The sequence below is a fragment of the Orbicella faveolata genome, unplaced genomic scaffold (assembly GCF_042242905.1).
Source record: "Orbicella faveolata isolate gen_17 unplaced genomic scaffold, um_ofav_v1 contig_14, whole genome shotgun sequence".
NCBI classification, from domain to species: Eukaryota; Metazoa; Cnidaria; class Anthozoa; order Scleractinia; family Merulinidae; genus Orbicella; species Orbicella faveolata.
In genome coordinates, this window is record NW_028301541.1 from 2,580,431 (window position 1) to 2,604,180 (window position 23,750).

General features: G+C 38.5%; 2 protein-coding genes across 2 annotated transcripts; both read right to left on the minus strand.

Moving 5' to 3' along the window:
* Window positions 1–598: 598 nt before the first annotated feature.
* LOC110048583 (serine/threonine-protein kinase STK11-like) lies at window positions 599–12,959 on the minus strand. Its single transcript, XM_089287313.1, has 10 exons — window positions 12,476–12,959; window positions 12,219–12,302; window positions 10,495–10,584; window positions 10,050–10,116; window positions 9,759–9,824; window positions 8,027–8,163; window positions 7,604–7,731; window positions 6,992–7,049; window positions 3,192–3,367; window positions 599–1,483 (listed from the first exon to the last, which is right to left on the minus strand). The coding sequence occupies exons 1-10, from the start codon at window positions 12,811–12,813 to the stop codon at window positions 1,389–1,391; spliced, it is 1,239 nt and encodes a 412-aa protein (XP_089143439.1). The 5' UTR covers window positions 12,814–12,959; the 3' UTR covers window positions 599–1,388.
* A 1,445-nt stretch (window positions 12,960–14,404) lies between these two features.
* On the minus strand, window positions 14,405–23,742 carry LOC110040227 (pre-mRNA-splicing factor 38A-like). Its single transcript, XM_089287316.1, has 9 exons — window positions 23,572–23,742; window positions 23,119–23,278; window positions 21,720–21,841; window positions 20,900–20,985; window positions 18,993–19,034; window positions 18,650–18,715; window positions 16,420–16,520; window positions 15,436–15,474; window positions 14,405–15,134 (listed from the first exon to the last, which is right to left on the minus strand). Exons 1-9 carry the CDS (start codon window positions 23,699–23,701, stop codon window positions 14,843–14,845), a joined length of 1,038 nt encoding a protein of 345 aa, XP_089143442.1. The 5' UTR covers window positions 23,702–23,742; the 3' UTR covers window positions 14,405–14,842.
* Between the last annotated feature and the right edge of the window lie 8 nt (window positions 23,743–23,750).

The following is a 23,750-nucleotide window of genomic DNA, read 5'->3' on the forward strand; positions in this document are numbered from 1 at the left end:
TAACTTTAAACCGAATAATCCTGTTACTTCGACCAAACCACTAAAATACAGTTTCAAGAATTACATTATAACTTTGAAGCAAACTATTTTCATCCATTTTCCTGGAGCTAACGAACTCTCAAGCGTGAATTTGGCGTGAAATTCGGTTCAAGAGCTGGAGCACGTGTTGCGCCAGTTAGCACGTGAGGGACGAGGGTTGCCACAGGAAACCAAAATGGCGCCCAAAACATTTCATGATCACGCGAAGTTTACCGACACCCTCGCTTACTTAAGGGAAATCGATGGTTTCCTCCCCTCCGAAATATACTTTTAATTTCGATATTGTTAGCAGAAAATTATCACAAAATTGACGTAGTAATCTTATTTTCAGGGCCCGGTTGTTCAATCCCGGGATTAGGTCAAAGCTAATCCAGGAAAAGAATGAGTTCCAATTTATTATTTTTTTTTGTGAATTTTTTATGAGGTTTTCAGTTTTTATTTTCTGTCCTTAAGTTTGATGCCAACAAATCTTAAATTCTACAAAATCATAGACATGAAAAACACTTTTGATCAAACGTGATATAAGGTGATTGAGGGCGTGTTAAGACCAAACTAAACGAAACAAAATGAACGCTTCTTTAATACCATAAAATCAACGTAGAAATTACATCATTTATTAGTAATTTAAGACAAAATTTTTGAAGTCAAAACTGCATTTGTTCCCAATAACTCTCTTAAAATTAGAGATCGTCTTGAAAAGAAAAACCATACCCTGGTACTAGACAAAAGCAGAGGAATGATCTTAAAGGAGCTCAGTCACGGTTTCCGCATATTGAAAAGTTTAGCCTCAATATTTCAAATTCGTCGTTCGTAATCCGTGTTAATCTTCTCCATCCTTAGCCATCCTTGTTCCTTTATGGTTTATCATTATGTCTTTGGTGTTTTTCTATCTTATTAAACTGTTATTTTCAGGTTTCCTACCATTTAAAGGTAATTTTGTATGTGGCCAAAATAACTCAAAATACCGTGACTGAGCTCTTTTGAATAATAAGTATCATTTTAAGGATTCCTTCAGTATGAAGGCCGATTTGGAACATCAAAAAAAAAAAGACTCGATATAACAGCGACATCGTGTAGCTCCTTTAAGTCTCAACGCAAGTACGAAATGTGATGGATTGTGGTGTTACGTTATTTAACTTCCCAATTATCATTTATAATATGTATAATATTATGTACACGTGAATATGTAAGAAAATGTAAGATATGATTATCAATGACCTGTGTTAAAAGTCGTACATAATGACACAATCGAATAATAAAATGTACAATTAATGGCAGTTTATTGCAATACAATAAGAACGGGTTCATATCCCATATGTTAAATTAATGTTAAACTGATGCTGCTAATTTTATTGGGCTTTACACGATCCAAAGCTTGGTCTCTTTAAGATGGACCTTCTCTTGCTTGGAGTGGTGGGTGATTTGATACTATCCAATGAATCATCTGCAACAATAATCAAAATGTAGATATCTTAATTTTAATGTCTTAGTTTCACAATTTTCCACACAAATCAAGTTAAAAATAGCTCTTTATTTCTACAAACGTCACATAATAATAATTTTATTATATGACCGCGTAAAGTATGAAGCCGTGTGCAAAGAAAGTCATGTCTGATAACTCACTGGGCTCATGGATTTTGCAGTCAAGCTAGTGGTTTTCAGTGTAGAGTAAGTAAAGTTTCTTGGGGACATGCTCCAGGAAATTTTAGGGGTGTGTTCCTTTGGGGTAATCTGCATCAGGATCAGTGATCCAAGATCTTTTGAATCATGGTGCATCAAAGGAGTTGATGAATCCGTGGCCAGAGTGGATTCATTCCTTCCTTTGGTGCACCATGATCTGAGTGATCATGGATTACTGATCCTGATCGAGATCACCCCAAAGGAATGCACCCTTTGGCTTAAAATATTAAAGAAGTACCAAGAGATGTAACTTTTTGGGGGCTAGTAAGAATGACAAGGGCTAGTACAGGCATGCTTATTCATAGCGGTGTATATTGTTTCTATGCCCCTGACTGGGTGAGTACAAATGAACTGAGAAAAAAGTGGCAAGTTTTAGCCTAGGCAGGAGATCACACAACAGAATTGAAAAGTGTGAAATAATTACATGTCATCAAAGCAAGGGTGGGAGGGTAAAAAACTGGATACAACTTAGGTCTCCATAACTTGGTGAATAAATGTGCATATATACGCAAAGGAGGGGCTCAACCTACATTCATTGGGGTGATAGGGGCACTATATAAATTTGTGCCGCCAAGTTTCATGGACATTTTCACAATGAGAAAAGCCATTTCTCTCCTCTCACTCTAGTTTTAGTTTCCTGCTTAACAGACTAAGAAATAAGAGTGGTTACATTGTACTCACTGTCAAACACAAAAGATCATGTTTGCCACATTTCCAAACAACAAGAAGAGAGTTGAAAATAGGACACATATCAGAGTATTTTTGATGAACTTCGAGGTGTTTGAAAATGTGGTCAAACACGGTCTTGAGTGTTTGATCTATCTTCCTAGTCAAAACTAAAACTAAGGAGAAAACAGACAAATAAAATTTGTAAAAATCTATGCTAATTAATATTTAGATTATGAGCTCAAGATTTCTATGAGGTGATAGTTGATAAGGTCAAAGGCCGAATCAATTAACTATCACCTCATAGAAATCAAGAGAAATGATCTAATTGTTTTGTTAGAATTCTATAACTGAAATTAACAGAAATTATGGTTTCCAATCATTTTTTTAGGTATTATTAAACTTCACACTTTAATAAAATCCCACAGACTGAATTGTCATTGGAAATTTGCAGTTGTTTATCCACACGCACTCGTTTTTTCAATAATTTCAATTTTTTAAAGTCAAAACACCATTAATGACCTTCTTTTAGTCTTCTCAGGAATTTAATTATCCATTTACATCTAAATGTTACTCCAGAACTTTGGGAAAATGGAAAAACATCACCACTTCGTAGACGACCAACCGCCACTGTACTCTAATGGATGATAGTGTGCGAGTAGCTCAGTCGATCAGATTGCAGCATTTGCATTAGTATACTAGTAGAATTCTTCTAATTAAGATTAGACATCCACACACTGTCACAGTCATGTCTTTTGTGTGAACTTGATGAATTATGAATGAATTTGAGAAGGTTGCTTCCCTACCAGCTGAGTAAGACTCGTCATACTGACTGGGGTGTCCTTGTACCTCCTCGTCCAGTGAGGGATTATGAAGATCATCTAGATATGGTACAACGCTCATACTCCTCAGCATGTCACCTTCTTCAAGTGGCGGAAAAGGAACACAGTAGTTCGTCTTGTGGTGGTTTTTGAATACCCATCTAAAAATTGAAAATTTGTATCACAAAGAGGAATTAACTGCTGGGCATAATCAGTAACCTGCCACCTCAAAGACTTCCCTTCCTTCATCTTTCTGTTACAGACACTCTTGCTTTTTTAGAGCCACTAACCATAAAATCATGACCTGTTGTTCTTTGTTGTTTCAAAAGCCAATGGTGTTCCTTATTTTGAAATGTGCTAGGCAGCCCACATAATAAATTATTCATTCAAGGCTTAAAATACATACAGTGGGCTAACAGGGTTAGTACAGCTGTACATTGGACTGCAGATCAAGTAGCCAATTTCAGTCGTCCGTAGGAAAAAGGATGGCAACTGGTACATTTATGTGTATCCCTAATTCTCAGTGCACAAAACCCTTAACAACACTCATAAACATAGGCACGCAAGGCGTGCAAGAGTTATTTTTTTGTGAACTATAAGTCTCGGAGATAGGAGCATTCATAGAACTGTTTACAGTACTGATTTGGTTGATTTGACAAGTTTTTTTGGTTGCGATGTACAGCAAGAAAGAAACTGGGAGTTTATGATGTACATACGATGTTACATCGGTAATGGTAAGGTAACTAAATAGTAAGGCCCTGTTCGCACTAAGACGAAAATTTGAGTTTAGCGTTTGCAAAAAAATTGAAAATTTTGTAATCACCAATTTTGTGTTTTCGTAATCCTGTTCGCACATGAAGATGCGAAATTTTTTTTTAAGTGACGGATGTCAGTTAGTAATTTGATCAATTTACCATCAAGATGTCGTGACATGTCTTAAAGGGGAAGGTTTCATACTTGGGGTTTTTTCTGTTTGTTCCCTTTTTCGTGTTTTCTGTGCTTCCAGTAGCTGCAGCAGTCGTCTGATCTTCAGTGGATGTTACTGATGTGAATGCTGTGTTCAGCGGATGTGGATGCATTGTGAATCCTCTCGAGTTGGCTCCGATGGAAACTGTAAGAAGTACTGCTGTTGCATAGCGATTTGGGAATCATAATAACTTTGATTACCCTGATCTTGATCTTGGTAGCATTGCGAGCCATAATAATTGAAGTACCATGGATCGATGTTGCTTCTGTGCGGATGCATCTAGCTCAATTAAAATGGCGGGAAGTCATACGGTCACGTTCGCTTCGTAATCCATATGTTTGATGACCCAATGACGGATGGATGTCAAGGAACAAAGGATTTTCTCGCCTGACAAAAATTTTTACAGCCTCCAAAGCTAGTCGACGGAATCTTTGAAGTTTCGTTGCGCTTGCAAAAATTTTGGTGGGTTCAAAATATCGTTCGCACTAGAAATGGCTGCGTGTTGACAGATTTTTTGGCAAATCAAACAAAATTTCGCGTAGTGCGAACAGACCCTAAGCCATAAAATGTTTGACTGAACAAACTACAGTAATCTGACACGTCTCCAGATTAATGTCGATACCATCTTATTTTCTAACGGCAATTTGATTCGTTCTTTGATACAACCCACACTGTGATTGGTCTGACACGCGCACATGCATAACTCCCTCACTCACCGATCACGTAGCCCTTCCCCCCGGGGGGGGGAACTCCCTTATATGGGCTATATAGGTCTGTGCGGTCCCGAAGAGTATGGTTTTTCAACCGTTTTGGTCATAGATAGGGTATCGATTTTAGCTGATTTTCGCCATTTTGGTCATAAATAGGGTACGGTTTTTGCACTCTAGCCTTGATATGGGTATGCTTTAAGAAGAGGCCACTTTTTCATCATTATCGAAAAGAAAATCAACAAAAGCCCTTCACAAATTTATATGTTTACGGTAATTTAACATTGGTTTGAACTAGGGAGCTAATTATAACGCAGGTCTGAAACAGGGTTTTGATTTGAGGGTCAGGTCATAAATAGGGTAAGGAATATCGCAGATTTTGGTCATAAATAGGGTAAGGGTTTTGGGAAGCGGGCCGCACACCCCCAACCAATTTTTCTGGGAGTACCCCCTCGGGAGCCCTTCCAGCCCCCAAGAGGAATGTTTACTCAAAAATACTCAAGTTAAGAGAACTTTTCGCATTTTATACGAGTAGTAAGTTTACCCTTTTTTCACAACACAACGCAACAACACTACTTCACCGAAAATTTAAAAGAGAAAAAAACCTCTCTGACACGTTGAAAGTCTGATTTAATTAAATTGCACTTTAACTTGGTGCCACACAGTCTTCAAAGAACATTTGAACAGTTTTCATACTTTTTACCTTTAAAAATATCGGACTGAAAAGAATGTCATAAAATGCCCATCAAATAAAAATATTAAACTGCTACTGCAGAGACGTAAAAACACTCTAGAAAGGAAAGCTTCTTTTTTGTTTAATATCCTGGGAACAATAGCCGATAACTTGTAAGCTCTAATTGAATTTACTCCCATATGAAAAACAAAAGTGTCGAGTTACCATTTGTAACTAAAAATAGCAAACATCTCGTGGGAACAAGTCGCGACGATTCGTCAGCTCTAATTGAATTTACTACCTTGTGAAAAACAAGAGTGTCAAATTACCCATTGTAACTAAAAAAATTAAAATATCTCGTTATATTTGCATGCAATAAGAACAAAACAATCGTTACCTGCACTTACTATTGTAAACATTAGAACTGCTTCAAATCTAAATAGTCTCGTCTCCTCTAAAACATGTCCTAAGAACTAGAACCGACTATTCGTGACCTCTAATTGAATTAACTCCTTGTGAAAAACAAAAGTATCAAGTTACCCTTTGTAATTAAAAAAAAAATATCTCGTGCCATTTGCCTAACTCATGAACTGCTTCAAAACTCAAGACTCATCTCGTTCATAACTAGCCACCATTACACTGAAAATTATGCACTCTAAAACAACCCAATGTACATATGTAACTGTCACACTCCCCTCCAAACCGGGCTAAAAATCACAAACCGGCAACAAACACGTCACTCTTTATTTTTCAATTACCAAAGTCCTTGCGTTTATACATACCTTGTGTTTCTCACGTACCATTTACCTTTATAACAAGAAATCTGATTGGCTGTTCATAGTAGATCCAATCTGATTGGTGTGACATACATACATCTCTCACTCACTCACTCACTCACTCACTCACCCATTGACCCGTCCATAACATACCCGACGCGCCGACTAAGAGGTATTTTTTTTACAAAAAAATAACTCAAAAACGTATAGAAAAGTTCCAAAATCTCCAAATTTAGCATATAGCCAATTCAGTTAGTATAGCTTTCCTTCAATGTGCCTAATGGGCTGTGTTAGGTTTGCAAAATGTACAGCCACCATGTTTCTTCCTACGAAGGATTGGGTTTGATTCCTGACTGAGATGATTGTGTCTTTGGGAAAAACACTTAACTCCTGCAGTACAACACTTCACTCAGTAAAAGATGTTGTAGGGGTGGGGGACAGGGAACTTGTAATGGACTAACATTTCCATCCAGGGGGTGTAGCAATACTTCTAGTTGCTCAGGAAATCAGAACACATTTCAGCAGTGTGAAAAAGGTTGGCCTGAGTGCAACACAACAACTTGTACAGTGTACAGTTCCATTTTCTTATCAGGGTGTGATACTCTGCAGAAAGAATTCATACAGTTGACCTCTATTCCTATCATTTCTATCTTAGGTCATACCTGTGTTTTCTTATCTGCTGTATTGTTAGTCTATCTTCTGGATTTGCATTAAGCATACCTAAGAAAACACAAAAACAATGTTTTTTTTTCATTAGGGCATGGAAACAAATCCTGTAATCTGATTTGGTTCTTAGTGTGGTTCGGATTTTCCTATCTTTCCATAAAGCTTTCCTGAGTTTTAAAAGGGATTTGAGAGCAAGGAAAAACAAATAAGTTACATTTATTTACCAACTGCTGCTAGGGTCAGCTCATATAAACAAAAACTGTGACCTCAAACTTGAAAATGCGGGGCAAGAGGAGCATGATATCCATGCCTGCAGACAAGTTTTGTGGATATTTTCACAGTGAGAATAGCCATTTAACTTTCCTCTCACTCTTCATGCAGTTTTACTTTCTTGCCAAACAAACTGGAAACAAGAGTGACTTAGCACCTTCCTTTATAGGTCAACGTTTAGTCCACTATAATCCACCAAGGAGTTTAAGATCTGTTGGAAAATGAAATTAATGTCCGATCACTCGAGCAAAAGGTTCCTGTTGTAGGTACTGAAGGCCAGAAGAACCTGTTACCCTGCATCTAACCTAAACTGCACTGCCTCTTCTCTGCACTATTACCTCTTAGAAGGTCAGCCAAAGAATCATCCACTTCTTCAGGGACTGTAAACTCTCCTCTGCCAATATTCTCAAACAATTTATAGATATTCTCTCCTTCAAAGGGATATTTTCCCGTAGTAATGTTGAACCTGGGAAATATTACAAATGTTTACACAAACTGAGAATTCAAATTAAAAACAAACCTGGCTCAGGAGATGTTCATAGCCCTACACAAAAGTGCTTGCCTGTGATCAACTTGACATAAACCATTTGCAAGGAAAATATCAAATTAAAGTTGTTTACTAAACTAAAAACCGAGCCAAATTCAAAACCACAACACAAAACACAAAGCTTAATAATATTTAATTGCCTCCACAATAATTAATTTGTTCTTTTATATATCAGAATCCATAAATTAAAATTCATGGCATGCCAAACACCTACAGTGTGACTCCAGCAGCCCATATGTCAACTTTAAATCCAGAAAACGTTTCTAAGCCATTTGCAATCTCTGGTGGTTGGAAAGCAGGAGAACCCTGGCTTGTCCTACAAGTGTCGTCAACAGCAAATGGTTCCAACCGCTACAGCAACAAAAAGTAGTTGAGAAACATTCATTGACTAGAAATAGCATCATTTTCACATCAAAAATGTGAAAAATGTGGGCTCACTTAAGAAACATCCCTGGAGGATCTCCATGTAATTTAAGCAAGGTGAACACCCATAATTACTTACCAGAATCCCACTTAGGAGAGAGGTATGGTTTGAATTGATTTTACCCCTGCATAGGAGGTCTTTTGATGGATGAGTGCTCTGTGAAACTAGCAGAGCTGCACAGTGCAGAGTGCAGAGTGCAGAGAAAAACCAATTGTAAATACAGAGAGCATGATACATGTACATGTACAGTCAAAGTGAGAGTGCAAAGTATAGAAGACCTTTTTAGCTTGGGAGATTTGTTGTCCCATTTCAGACCATGTGATGATACTCTTGGGAATTCTTGCTTTCGTATTGTCGAATAGTCATGTGTATATGAATGAATAATTTTTAGACCGTCCAGGCGTTCTGTGGACAGCCACTTTTTAAAGAAAATTGTTTTATTTTTCATATGTTTCTTTATAATTGTTCATTTGAGCAGGCCCTATAGCGCATTTTGGATGACCACTAAAAGCCTGCTGTTTTATATGGATAAAAGAACAATTCTCTACAGGATATCACATGGTCTGAAATGGGAAAACAAAATGCCTAAGTGAAAAAGGTCTATTGACTAGTATACTGGGGAATGCAAAGCACAAAGTGTGTATTCATGTACAGCTGTTTTGAGCAAGATTGGCCTCAAAAGTGTAAGAGTGCATGTGGCAATGCTGAAAGTTAAGTTGTATGTATTATGGCAAGAAGTGGTTGCTGTTGTTTGATCAAATTACACAGCATTTCAAGGCAAAGAAAGATGAAGCCACAGATAAAACCATTAATTATTTCTCCTTCTATCGGGCTAAAAACCCCTGAGAACTTTGACCAACCACTGGTAAATTACTGACACTATGCATAACTCATTTTGGCTTTGCTGCAAACTGTAAATCCTCTGTTAACCCCCCCCCCCCACCCCTCTAAAGTGCTCCCCCTTATTCCAAGGAAGAAAGTTATTAAGCCCCCCCCCCCCTCCCCCTTATTCCACACAATCAAGTTGATCAATAATAGACTGTATTTGTAATGTCATCCCAACTGTAACACTTCACGTCGACTGATCCGGGATGGTTTATTCACATGTTGAAAGCTGGAATTTGTTTTTTATCTTGGGCTGATTGACCTCGAACTCTTTTCCATATAAGACAGGCATTGTCCTGGTCCAAAACAGGAAGTACAATGTAGGTAAGCATAACCCTAGTCTGTTTCTTCCTCCTTTTTTGTTACTGGTAATGCGTTTTGCTAGGAATTAAATGAGCCCCCCTCTCTCATAAGCCCCCCTCAAAAGTGCTTAAAATAAACAAGCCCCCCAGGGGCTTAATAGAGGATTTACGGCAAATACATTCTTAAGTTTATTATTAGGACAACCTTTCCTGAAATAGCTGTAATACAAGGTAACAAACAAGCAGAGTAAGAACTGTTAGTGACCATGCACTGAGCAGAAGAACATAAATTTTCCTTGGCCCAATATACTAACTTTATACCACTATATACTAACCTCGGCAACTCCAAAGTCTGATATTTTTAATGTCCCATCAGTGGCAAGAAGTAAATTGCCTGGTTTGATATGTAGCCTTAGTTAAGGTTAATTAATATCAAACATGACTTTCCTCTAGGGTTGTCTGCTGTCGGTACATTTTGACAGAACTGCCAACAAAGCTTAAGGTATACATGTACATGTAACTCGCTGAGATCTTTATTTAACTAAACAGGCAACTTAACAGAGTGAGTAATAATCATTTGAAATGAGTATCTGGCACAAAATATATTATTTACAGCAATCCAAAAAGATATCTTTATGGATAATTCCTTGACAGTGTAAGTACCCAAGACCATTTAGCAACTGACGAAAATACCTATAACAAAAAATAATGCTGCGGTTATTTATTAATAAATAAAGTCAATAACCATAACTATACAAAATTGTATAAATTAATATTGCTATGCCACTTTTGATAGTCCAAGTGTAGAAAATAACATCATCAAAACTTTGCAGACAAGATTCAAAACTGCAGTGGAAGGAAAATACATTTTTTACCTAAAATAATGAAAAAGAACTAATATTATAAACTGCTGGCAGCAGTCTGTTTTTTCCCTCAAAATACCCCACTTGGCCATACTGTTCTTTTGCATTCATGATGGCTACATACTTGTCTAAGTGACTCTTAGAGAAAAAAAAATGGCTGACAGCAGTCTACTATTATTATAATTGCTATAACATAGTCACAACTTACCCATGGGCCTGCCAGATTGGGAATTTATGCTGTTCAGTACTATCTAACATCTCTTGCAACTCTCCAACACAATATTCCATGATCATGTACCTTTGAGGAGAATCTGTTAAGGTAAAGTCTGTATACAAGCAAACTGGCCTATCAGACTGGGGCTTATCCTGGTTTCTGTACCATGATGTTAGTAGGAGTATTTCTACACCCCCTGGGTGGAATGCTAGTCCATCGAAGGGCTACCCCCAACATTGAATTCACCAATACCCATTTAAACACCTGAGTGGAGAGAGGTACTGTGAGAGTAAAGTGTCTAGCCCATTAGGACACAATACAGTGTACTGGCTAGGGCTTAAGCCAGGGACCCTCGAAACAGAGATGGGAGCACTCACCATGAGGCCACCACATTCCCAGAATCTGTAAAGGCCTATACAGAATTTGGTTGTCAGAGAACTGATTAATAATTATAGTTTGACTTGAGCTAATATGCAATAACATTCTTTTAAACTCGAAAATGTAAAATGTTAATTTTCATCATTTTAAATAAAGATATCTCCCTAGACGAAAACAGTTCAGAAAGGAAAACTTTTCAGGTACGTAGCTGCAGAGCTTTTAAAAAACATAAACCAACAACGGCTGTGCATAAATGTTTCCAGATGTTCACCTATTTTCTTTTAAAAAATGAAAAAAATAATGTAAATGTTTAAGTGTAATGGTATCTGAAGGCCAGTCTTACAAAACAGCCCAGACAGGAAATAACATGTAAGTTCCAAGAGTAACGATTCTCAAAAGCAGAGACCCAGCAAAAGCAGCCACTCACTGACACTTTAGTAACTGTAGCTACAGGTACATGTAGAAAAACCCATAAAAAGCAATGTCCCTCTCTCATAAAACCACACCAGCTGTTAATCTTAGCGGTGTACAGGCTGTTTATTACATTTTTAACCTACAGCTGTGCTTATGGCTTAACAAGCTTGCACAAGACTCCTGTACATGTACATGTAGCACAGAGGTACAAGTAGACCGAGACTAAATTGAGACTAAATGTTACAATAACTGGCAACTTATTCTAATCTTATTGAATGACACCAATAATATTGTTGTCATTATTCCCTTGTTTCAACTTGTCTGGTTCTCAAAGATTTCAGGTTAGGTCCTTGCTAGACTTGCGAGGTATTCTACAACTGTCTTGTAAAAAATCACAGGTGCACACTGATAACTGATCAACATCTTTCTCATATTTCACTTCTCTACAGTGTCACGAGACAAGACAAGACATGACAAGACACCTGTTAAACAAATATAATTCACTTAGTCATGATGAGCAAATCTCATTCTTGTATGTCTGACAATAATAATCTGGAATTTGCATACAAAAAATAACTCATTTTCACACGCCACTAGTGAAAGATCAATATTTAGCAATAAAATTTCGCGTTACATTGTAGTTACGTAGATAAAGATATCCGTTTTCCCGTGTTCAATGAAGATGATATGCTAGCTAACACTTCGATTCAAAACAATCAAATACATCGTTTAAACAAAACATTCCAACTTGATCCTTCAAATATTAATTCATACTGTTATCGTAACTACAACAAAGTAATATGCCATTCACAAAATACTACACAATACGACAACACTTAGCCGGCTTTTTCCTGTAAAAGCCAAAAGAGATAGAAAGCTATCCAACATCAGGGACGGTATAACTTTGTTTTCGCATAAAAGGATACATCTTCTGCTTTTGTTCGTCGTATATAACATCGTACAGTTTAATAACATTAGGATGCCGCAGTCGTTTGAGAAGCTGAATTTCTCTGTGAACGTCAAATCAAAGGAATGTTTAATTTGCGAAAATCATTGCGGCCTACCTGTCAAATATTAACGTTACACTTTGTAGTGAAGACGATAAGTTTTAGAAAACATTTCGCACCAGTTAAGCTTACTCTTCGAAATACTTCATAATAAATTAATTATAACAAGCTCTCACCTTTGAACATTTAGCTCTCCGTTTGGAATTCGCCGCAATTTTCGCCGCTTCATAATTTTCACCGCACAGCGTCGAAGATTTTCACTATCAAGCATTTCCTTGACTTTCCCGTAGGACCCTTCACCAAGCGCATCGCCCATAAGATACTTTCCTATGAGTTTAGCTCTCTTTCTTCGTGGTTGGTAAATAATTTGATCGGAGTCGACGCGATGAAAGAAAATGTTTGGATTTTCATCTCCTAAAAACGCGGGGCTGTCAAGGTCATTATACAGACGGTCTTGGCTTCCTATCACAAACAGTCGCTGAACACCATTCTCTACAACCATACTGTCCACCATTTGAAGGCATTGGTCTCCCGGACCAAACGAAGCAATTATCAATAGCTGTTCATTGTATTACCGTATTTCATTGAATCTCGGCACAGAACTGTACTCGTCAACATCCGCCATTTTGTTTGCATCCTTACGTCACAGCAGCCGGCTGACGTCATTCGTGCCCAAACTTCCGGATTCCACTGAGAGTCAACTCCTCTCCGAACTGGTGTTTGATGCCGTGACCCCAACAGCGGTCGGCACAGCACCCTGGGTCTCTCATCCTTCTGCCTTTCTACCTACGAAATAAAGGGTTTTCACCCTGAAGAAGAGCTATGCCCGAAACGTTTATGATTTATCTCAAAATGACACTTTGACATTTTTCCATCCTATCAGTTTTCAGTTTTTATTTTCTTTTGAATTTTTATATCCATTCGAGTGTCACGCATTAACTGGGGAGACGTTCATCCCAAACATTATTGCAGATATTACAGGAACGAATAAAAGTTTACTTTTTCGGTTCATTTATCTGCCAGATTGGTAGGGTATGAGGTGCTCAGACCACTTGTCCACTCGAAACGTCATTTTCACATTAAAAAAAAACCCGCATATAAGAACCTAGTGATTTAAGAACCTACAGGCTGAAATTTGGCATTTAAATACCCAGAAATAGAGGAACCTGGTCAGCCTGGTAAAGAAAACTAGGTTCTTATACATTTTGATGGTCTAAATTCTGGATTTTTATTGTGTGAGAAACTTCTGACAAAGAGTTAATGTGTATATTTTTTCTTTGATATACATTTTTTTTTTCGATTTTCACCCTAACCCTTAACCCTACAGTGCAATATAGACAGTTTAAAATCTAAATCTTTCAAAATAAAATATAGAAATATATGGCAAGCAGTTTTGTTTGTTGTTAGAAGTTCTATATTTCTGCCAATGGTTACACTACGACAACTTCTGAAAAATAAGAACCTATTAAGAACCTGATCAGCCTGAACTGTGAAAAACTACCCTAAAATATCAGAAGCTGTTCAGCCTTGACCTCGAAAATTCTAGGTTCTTATATGCGGGTTTTTACTGTACTCGCTACGGCGCTCAATTTGTCAAGTGTTGCAATTTCCCACCGAAGCAGCCCAACAGTTTCTTTAGAAATTATCTGTATGTATAATTAGTCTTTTTTGTGTTTTGTGTGTCTTTTTCTTATTTCCTCTTATTTGACTTTAATTTAATCACTTTTAATCACTAAGGATGGCTGCCCAGTCTTATTAGCCCATTAAGGTTATTTCGGGCAGCCATGTACTCTTTTTATCTCGACTGATTTTTGTTCATCTAACTCTAATTTCTATGTTGAGTACAATGAAGTTTTTGTTGTTGTTGTTGTTGTTGTAGAAAGTACGTTTCTCGCAACTTTCTCACGACGAAAACTGCTGTGCGGTGTCCAACCCTTGCGTTTGCCTGTTTCATTTAACGGAATCTTCTCGGAATCTACCATCATTGAATCATTTATGGCTTATGCTTATCGCCCGTATCTTGCACCACACAACCAGCGTTTTGAATTCTCTTTGGACCACCGTGAATTACAAGTCATAACTACAACATAAAATAAACTAGAAGATTGAAAGAACTGTGTTGTTTAATTTTGCACTGACAAATGAAACTTGTGAAAGCGAAGGACTGCCTAGAGCTAGACTGCGAGAACCTCTTCTCGACAGGCGGTCGAGAAAAAAGCGCTAAAAGGCGAGTGCACACACACACAAAAACGAGAGCAATGTGAGGAAAAACAGGCTCTGCTCGAGCAAAAGAAAATAAAAAGACAATGCAATCTTTTATAACTCTTTCAATACTCCCGCTGTTACTCAATGAAAACAAAAATTATTGACGACAAAAAGTAAATCATCAAAAACCACATACACTGCGGAGGCTGCGGAGCCTGGAAACGATTTCTGATTGGTTTATTTCTACAGTGCCTTATTGTAGCATCATAGATCAGCTTAGTGATCTTTTCCTGAGGAAACGTTTCCGTATTTTAGTCTCAAACCGACAAGGTATGTCATCAAGGCTTAAGCGGCTTGAGTCCGAGCTTAGCTCTGAGTTCGTTTGCTTCTTTGATCTCCAGTTCTTCTTTACTCATCCCTGTGCTCTCACTTTCCTTCTCCTTCTTCTTGTCAGATTTTTCGGATTTCTTCGACTTCTTCGACGATTTCTCCGGCGACTTTGATCGGGACTTCGATTTGGATCGGTGACGCCGACGATGGGGCGATCGTGAACGAGAGCGCGACCTCGAATGGCGACGATGAGGCGAACGACTTCGGCTCCTGTGCCCGCGTCTTCTATGAGGGGAGGCACTAGACGACAAACACAAAAAGATAGTCTCAATTAATTTATACCATCACACTTTTCATGGAGAGAGACTCAGCCACAAAACACGCACACCGCTAAGTTTTTTACGGTTTAATCTTGATGGTTTATTATTATCTCTTTGCTGTTGATCTATATTAGTAAACTACTAGTTTCTTCTATTCAAAGGTGATTTTATACGTGGCCAAACTAACTCAAAATGCCGTGACTGAGCTTCTTTGAGTACCTCAAAGATAAATCTAGACACCAACTACAGACTGTAGATACAAATACACGCAAACAGCTTACCTGCGTCGCCGACGACGAGGAGATCGAGAACGGCTTCGTCTGAGAGAAATAAACAAAGAGTTTAATTATAAAGGAACTTTGCGTTCGTATCACAAAAAAACAGGGGAGTAGCGGGCTTCTCAGAAATTTAAACCAGATGATAGGTAAAGATAAGTCAGGTAGGCCGGAAGGAAAGGATGGTGGGTGAGTGATAGAAAGGAAAGAAGAGAGGAAAAAGAGGTGGGAAGAAAGGGAAGACAAAAGAAAGAAGGAACGAAGGAACGAGGGAACGAAGCAACGAAAGGAGAAGGGACGAAAAAACGAAGGAATGAAGGAACGAAGGGACGAAGATACGAAGCAACGAAGCAAATTAGCAACGGGAAGCAACGAAGTAACGAAGTAATTTTTTAATCTTAATTAAATTTTCTTAGTAATCTTTTTAAATTGTGTACATATTTTATCATATGTTTTTAAGGTTTTTTACCCCCCACACCCACCCTGCTTTTTATTTATTTTTACATAATGTCTTGCAGTGATGGGAACATGCCTCCCTTTGCAAGACCCCCATAACGTAGATGTAGATGTAGAACGAAGCAGCAAAGCGACGAAAAAACGAAGGAACGAAGTAAAGAATGAACGAACGAACATCTACGGTAATACTCTTCAACACTTTACAGTCGGGAAGAACGAACGAACAATGATAGGAATGAGGGAGGGGGGGAGGGAGGGAGGGAGGGAGGAAGGGACGAAATAAGGATGAAAGTAAGACAGAAGACACGAGTCTAATCCTGGTCAACCTTGTTACATTCAGTGATTTGCTAGCATTCAAGATAGCTTTGGCATAAAATTATCTCGGCCTACCAAATTAAAAGTAAAGCATTGTGATTGTGAACAGCTCTTTCAGGCAAAACAAAACTTCAACAAATCCAAACTGGACCTGCAATCTGCTCACATTAAATGGATCACACAGCACTCACAAACAATTCAAACCAAAGCTATATCTACCTATGATGGCCTGGAGATCGGCTTCGCTTTCGTGTTCTGTCGTAATCACGATGCGAACGTCTTGGCGAAGGACTCCGACTTCTGCTTCGGCGACGAGGAGACTAAACAGGAAAAGGGAAAAAAAAAATAGCTAAGCTCTTGTGTCAAATGCCATGAATATAATACAACCGATGAGAAGCTTGAAAAACTTGTGTGAAACAGCAATATTGTACATGTTCTTTCATAACTGCATTCCCCCCGCTTAAAATATGCTTACTGTAGCATACTGTATGTAAATACGTAACGCAATCAAAATATATATCAATAAAACAGAAACATACAGAAACAGAGACGAGCGATGCGTGGTATGGATCAAATTTCGTCACCTATTACAATAAAAAACTGTGGTTTTGTAATTGTGCACCGTTCGTCAGTCATTGATTAAGTGGCCATTGTCGAGAGGTAATTTTGGCAGTTGTGACATGCTTAAGGACGATCGCGCGAAAATTTTCCAGTCGATGGATTTTTTTAAAATTTTTAATGCAGTCAGATAATGAGTTACTTGTGTCAGAAATGAAAAAAAAAAAATGGGGGTCACCCACTTCGTTTCAGAGATAAAGCGTGTGGAAAACTACCCTGATTTTGAAAAATTGACGCACGTAATTCAGCATGGTCTTCAGGTGTCTAAAGTTAAAAATTTCGAAGGTGAGTCAACGGAGGCATATTTTGTAGCAGTGTGTCTGTTGCGTGAATAATTCCAAATGTTACCAACGTTTTCACAAAACTAAACCCTTCAAGAGGCATTTGAAACCGCCGCACAGATAAACGAAGAGCTAAAAAGAACGGATTTGCAAAAAGTTCAAACTTCTAATCGATATATAGATTTCTTCATTTTTTCGCTAAACGTAGAAAATCAAAAGAGAAATTGATCCATCAAAAGAGAAATTGGGGTCACTAAACTACCAAGATCGTTAAATCCAGGCAAAGCCATAGCAATGGCCATCTGCCCTATCATTGTGCATTTTATAGCTTAGAGCGCGCATCGATGCATGATGTGGCGTGTGAATTTGCGTGCGCAGTAAAGGCTGGTTTTCACTAGCGACGGAGTCGTAATCGGAGACATAATCAAAAGCGTAGAGTGATACGACCTGGTGAAAATCAAACCGACCGAGTCGGAAGCAGAAGACCCATTCCGCTTACGACTCCGTCGCTTACGATCTAGTGAAAACTAGATTGTCGGAGTCGGAAGCAGAAGCGGCAGAATAAACCAATTACAATGCTCCATTCTGGGCCTTGTGATTGGTTGGTTCTTCCGCTTCTGCTTCCGACTCCGACAATCTAGTTTTCACTAGATCATAAGCGACGGAGTCGTAAACGGAATCGGAAGAAATGGAAACGTTCTGATTCTTCCGACTCCGATTCCGTCGAGCTTACGACTCCGCTTATGACTCCGATTTTCGATTTTCAGTAGGTCATAAGCGCTCTTACGTCTCCGACTCCGACTCCGTCGCTAATGAAAACCAGCCTTAAGAATGCGTAGATACAATTAGCGCTGACGTCCTTGAGGTCATTCCCCAGTATTGCAATGCGCATCCCTACTGCGCATAATTTCACGCGTGATTAGCGCGCGCGCATTAAAAAATGGCGGTTTTTTTCTTTAAGGTTGGACCTCGCCATAGAGGTAAATCGTCATTTTCTCGCAAACGAGTATGGTGACCTCTCATTTTTGTGGCTACTGTTGCTAGGCAACAGTAGCCATTATGTTATTTTCTGTTGTTTTGAATTGAGTAATAAATTTCTCTGTGTAAAATAAATATGGACCAATTCTCAGTGTAGAACAAAAAACAATTGTCGGAAACGTGAATTTAGCACGCAATCGTGACTACAATCATGGTGCCATTATAAGGATTTATTGGGTATAAACAAGGTGCTGCTGCTCCTAAACGAACATGGGGACCCGTCATTTTTATTTTAAAATTTAAGTTCCTATAATATAAACAATCAAAAGGCAAAGTTTCACAAAAATCTCAGAGCAGGTTCTATTTCAGTGGACTGGAATGACCTTAAGTTGCCGTTGACGTTATGGAGAGAGGGCCGTTGTTGAGAGGTTAAAATAAGAGAGGATGTATGAACCGTCCGCCGGGACAAAAAAAAATGGCCATCGTAAAGGGGTGGCCGTTAGTGGAGGTTCGACTGTCATTCACCAGAATTGTGATTCTTTGATGTTGTTTGAAGTAGATTCTTGACATACCTGCCTCTCTTCTTCCTCCTCTGACTCTGAGTCCATGTCCTCCAAATCATCATCAAGAAGGCTTCTCTGTAAATCAAAAGAAAATCACAGAGACTGAACAACAACCGAATACGAACTTGTTGCCAAAGTACAAAATAAACTAAATTAACTAAGATAATTATACTTGTAAAATGAGCGAAAAGAAATCCTAGTGTCCTAATTGGAGCCATGGTAAATTGAAGTACAGAATATCAAATTAAAAAAAAAAAACATTCATATGAAAAAACAAAACTTTTGCAATAAGCAAATTAACCTTTAAAAGAAGAAAATGGAACACCAAAGAGGTCATATTATTAATTCTTACCCTTGGTTCAAGTTGATTGGAACTCTCAAGCACATTTCTCTTCTGAAAAAGGAACCAATAATTTGTTAGTCTAGAACTCTAGAGAGTCATTCATTTTGTCAAGCTTGTGCAGTAAGGAACGAATACTTGAAGGATGAGGTTGATCAAGAAGGTGAGAGTGGCAACTACATGTAAATACCCTGGGCACCTGAAGTTGAATGCAGTGAATTGAAAAAATGTCTTCCCTCTTTTCTTGAATCCTCTTACATTCTGAATTTCTCCTTACTCTCTTTTCAAATAAATAATTCAGCATAAGACATTGACTTACTGCGACCATTTTCACAGCTGAAGTCACAAAGTAAGACAAACATCATTGGGACACTTAACAAAATACAGTTGAATCTCTATTAAGCAGCAGCCTCTAGTTAAATGGCCAGTTATCAAAGTCCCAAAATTATTGTCAGTAAAATACTGTAAATAAAATCCCAATTAACTAGCCATCTCTATTAAGCTGCCGTGGCCACTTTTTGGTCGTCCCGATGAGAGTTTTTCTATTGTCTTTACCTCTATTAAAAGGCCACCCAAAATCTAATGCACACAGATTAACTTTGTTTTGGAAAAGTCAATGGCAGATCAGAGTCTGAAGAGAATTCACAGTGACAAGTGGTAAAAACATTCAAACACATTTATCATGATTGTCTTGAAGTGACTCAATGTCCACTAAGAAATTAACCTGATGGTGAAAATATTCAAGGTAAACAAACTCCTACCAATTCTCCGAGGATGGCTACCTAATAGGGGTTCAACTGTAGTGTCCAGTGAGAAGCCATTATTCAACTTGCCAAGACCTCCTTCCCCAAAACAATGTCAACAAGCAATTTCAGTGTACAGGTCTGGACACCGTGGAAGTCATGAACGATATGTTTTCAATTGAAAACTGAAAAATTTGCATCGTATATATTCACAGATACCATTCTCAAACCACGCGAGTTAAAAATTTCTGGAGTTGCATCTTTCATGAACGTGGTAAACATCAGAAATCCGGTGCTGGCACTCGCAAGCGAAGCTTCGTCAGATCACACAAAGTTTTGCAGCATTGTTGCTGCATTGTTTGCTGTACAATAGGCTATTAAAATCTCGCGAGAAGTTCAGGCAGCCGTACTTACAGTTTTTTAAAGCTCTTGCGAGACGAAAGTCTCATCTCTCGAGACAAGAGTCTCATCTCACGAGACGAGATACTCGTCTCACGAGAAGGTGGTAACTTACTTTTGAGCGGTACTGTACAACAGTTTCATTATGTTTTCAGCAGGAGGTCAACTGGTTTTCACAGGTGGGCAAAACTAATAAAACTGAGCCTCTTTGTAAGAAAAACTTTTCCGTAGATGGTCAAACCAGCCAGGTAAAGTTGTCCTTACAGCTGGTCAATCTGCCCGGTGCCCGGCCCTTGATGAAACCCCTGGACATATTGTCACAGTTGAAAGAATGGAAAACAACAATGCATTCGAGGGTGGGGAGGAAGAGGTAAAGAAAACAATCATTTGCTGACACAACAGTCGAGGGGTAAGGTAAGGTAAAGTCCACCATGCCGGCACATACTTTCACCTGGAGCAACTACTGGTAGGAGTATTTCTATCCCCCCCCCTGGATGGGATGCTAGTCCATCACAGGGTTAACCCCAGCATTAAATTCACTGGTGCCTATTTATACACCTGGGTGAAGAGAGGCACTGTGAGAGTAGATGTATAGAGTCTTTCCACGATCACAACAGGATGTTCCCAGCCAGGGCTCAAATTCAGACCACTCAATCCGGAGGACAAGGCGCTAACCATGAGGCTAACGCACCCCCTACAAAAACACTGGAGGATTCAAGTTTTTCGTCTTGGATTATAGTTACATTCATAAGATTAGTAACCGTGATCCCCTCTCACCTGAATGCGAGGCAGAATGACATCACAGGCTCTGTCTTCTCTAAGCAGCTCATCAATGAACTCATCCATGTGAGAAAGCTCCATTTCTTTTAAAATAAACAATATAACCTCATTTAGTGAAACCACACTTGTCATGTGTTAGTAAAAATAATCAGCACTCAGTGGCTTCAAATTTTTTTTGAACCTCAAGTAGATTGTACAGTTCCAGAAAATATCCACACTCCCCTGCCCCCCATAGAAGGGACTGGAATTTCCTAGGGGTGGGGGACTTATGTAAGCCCAAAAAATTTTTAAAAATGTACGAAGATTAATTAGAATTTCCACAGGAGTAGGGGTCTTAGAAAAAATCCCTTCCATGGGGGAGGTATAGACATTTTCTGGAACAACACATTAATTTGAGGTCTCTTGTAATAGTGATTGGTACCTTTAACTGTCCCAATTTTGCAGTAAAGTGACAAATTAGTTTCAGTGAATTGCCTTCTTGAAACATTGTGCAGAAGAAAACAGCTTGTTGTTATGCAGAAGTTCTTTTCCCTTCATATTTGGCAGCCTAACTTTCACAAAAATATAAATTGTATGGATCACAGTAACTCATTCTACAGAAATTACAAAAGGCTGAGCTGGCTGTGTGGGCCACTTTGGCCTACAAAAGATTTTACTTAAGCAAGGCTACTAAGCCCCAAACATTACTATCTCAAATATTATCTACAGTTATTTTCACAAGCCTCAGGTTATTGGGCTTGCAGAAACCTCAAATAAAGTGTACCGTAGGACAGCACAACACTTTTCTATGATAAGATACTGATATTGGAAAACTTACTTCCCATCTTATTTTTCCTTCTGATTTTTCTGTAATCATTGTAAAGTGGCTCCAGGTAATTATAACAATCCATTGACGTCCCTACAAGCCTCATGTACATGGCTCCCAGTGCTCGTACATACCTACATTGGCAGTAGAAAATAGAACTTTGAGCCTCTAAAACAACAAAGAGTTAACAAATTTTGACACCAAAGACAAAAAGTAGAAGGGAAGTTCTGAGGATAACAGCAAACTCTTTGTCAAGAGTTACACCAGTCCTGTACATCGTGATGAACATCTGTACAGAGGCGGAAAGAAGACAAACTCACTTGACAAGATCACTTGAAGTGAAATAGGTGTACAAGTAAGGATATGGACAAGAATCAAGAAGAATAGTCTAAGTTGCTTTTCTACTGTTCTATGGGAGCTGCATACTAGTAACTGTGGTACTTGAGTCTCACATACATTGTGTCACCTTGACTACTCTGATTGGTTAGAGCAATTTTCACTTACGTGTCAAAAGGAACTTGCATTTGCTATGGTTTTGCTCGCGCTACACCACCACGTTGTCATCCAATAAGAAGTAAACCAAAACCAGTGACTATTTATTGTCACTTGCTCTTACACATTTTCCCAATTCTTTACATTAGCCACCTACAAATTATTTCCTTTGAGTTTTGATTGGTTCACTGGAATATCGATCAGTTTGTGATTGACCAGTGTAATTACTTTGGGTTGGTTTTTCACACCAATAAACTGAAAACTACTCCACTGTGTAACATAGAATGAATGAGGAAGAAAACAACAGATATGCCACTAATTTCTAAATTATTTTGGGGGGTTATTCCAGTTTACAACATGGAGGTCCTTCAAGGAAGGTGCTTGAGGGAACATGATTAGTAATTCTGTCAAGGAAAAAAACAATTCTTTTTTTTTTTAATCACCATCCTGAATCAATGAAAACAAGTGCCAATTATATTTTGGGCATTATTAAAACAATTCTTATCATACTCTCATCCCGGATGAGAAATGGATATGAATTTTCTTAATTATGTCACCCCACAGTCATATTGTGTGACTCCCAGAAGTGACAAAGCCAAATCTCAGGAAAACTTGATCAGCTTCTAATTCAACAGTGAACACCAGTGCAAAATAGCCAGTGTGCATTCAAACATGAGCGAGAGCTTCAGTTTTATACAACTCTCATTCTTTATGACCCAGCCTTCTTGTACAGTTGGATACTGTTATCTCAACCCCCTGAAAATTTGAGATAACAGGAGTTCAAGATATCTGAGAATAAACGACTAAAAAGTATACTCAAGTGAAAATAAGTTGAGTTTGAGATAGCAGGGAGTTCCATATAACTGAGTTCAAGATAGTGAAGTTCTACTGTGTATACATATTTTAGCTTTGAACATACTTGTAATCCTCATTTTTGATGAACTCCACAACTATTTCCTTCTCTGGCTGAATTTGCAGCATTTTTAACACCAGGCATAAGAAAGGCGTCGGTTTGATGTTTCCACCATATGTACCACCAACATGATCTAACTCCATTGCTTTGTCCACCAACAGCTCCGCTGGATTGTCAAAACACAAGAATTTTACTCTACAATACAACACTTATGATCCGATCATAGTATCCGGTTGTCTCCCATCAAGCATTAATTAAACCAGTCAACGTTCCGATCTTTGATGAAGAATTATTCTGCTTGATTACTGAATCTCCGAGTGAAGTCAACGACTTAAGCTTTCTACGTCCGTTTGCTGAAAAGCTGATGCGTGAAGGAGTACATGACTTGGACACTGTGCCTCAAAAACTAAGACCGATTTCTGTGTCAAATTATTCATTGTTAAAAACAACGTGACTTACCTGAAAGCGCAAAACATTGCTCCTTCCAGTATTTATTCTCATAAATACGTGCACGAGTGATTTTCTCCACCAAATACTGAGGATTTGTTCCCTTTACCGTTTTTGCATCGGAAACCGTGCGGTTCGCCATGTTGGATTTCTATTTAGTTTCCAAGCTCCTCTCATTTATTCATCCCAGA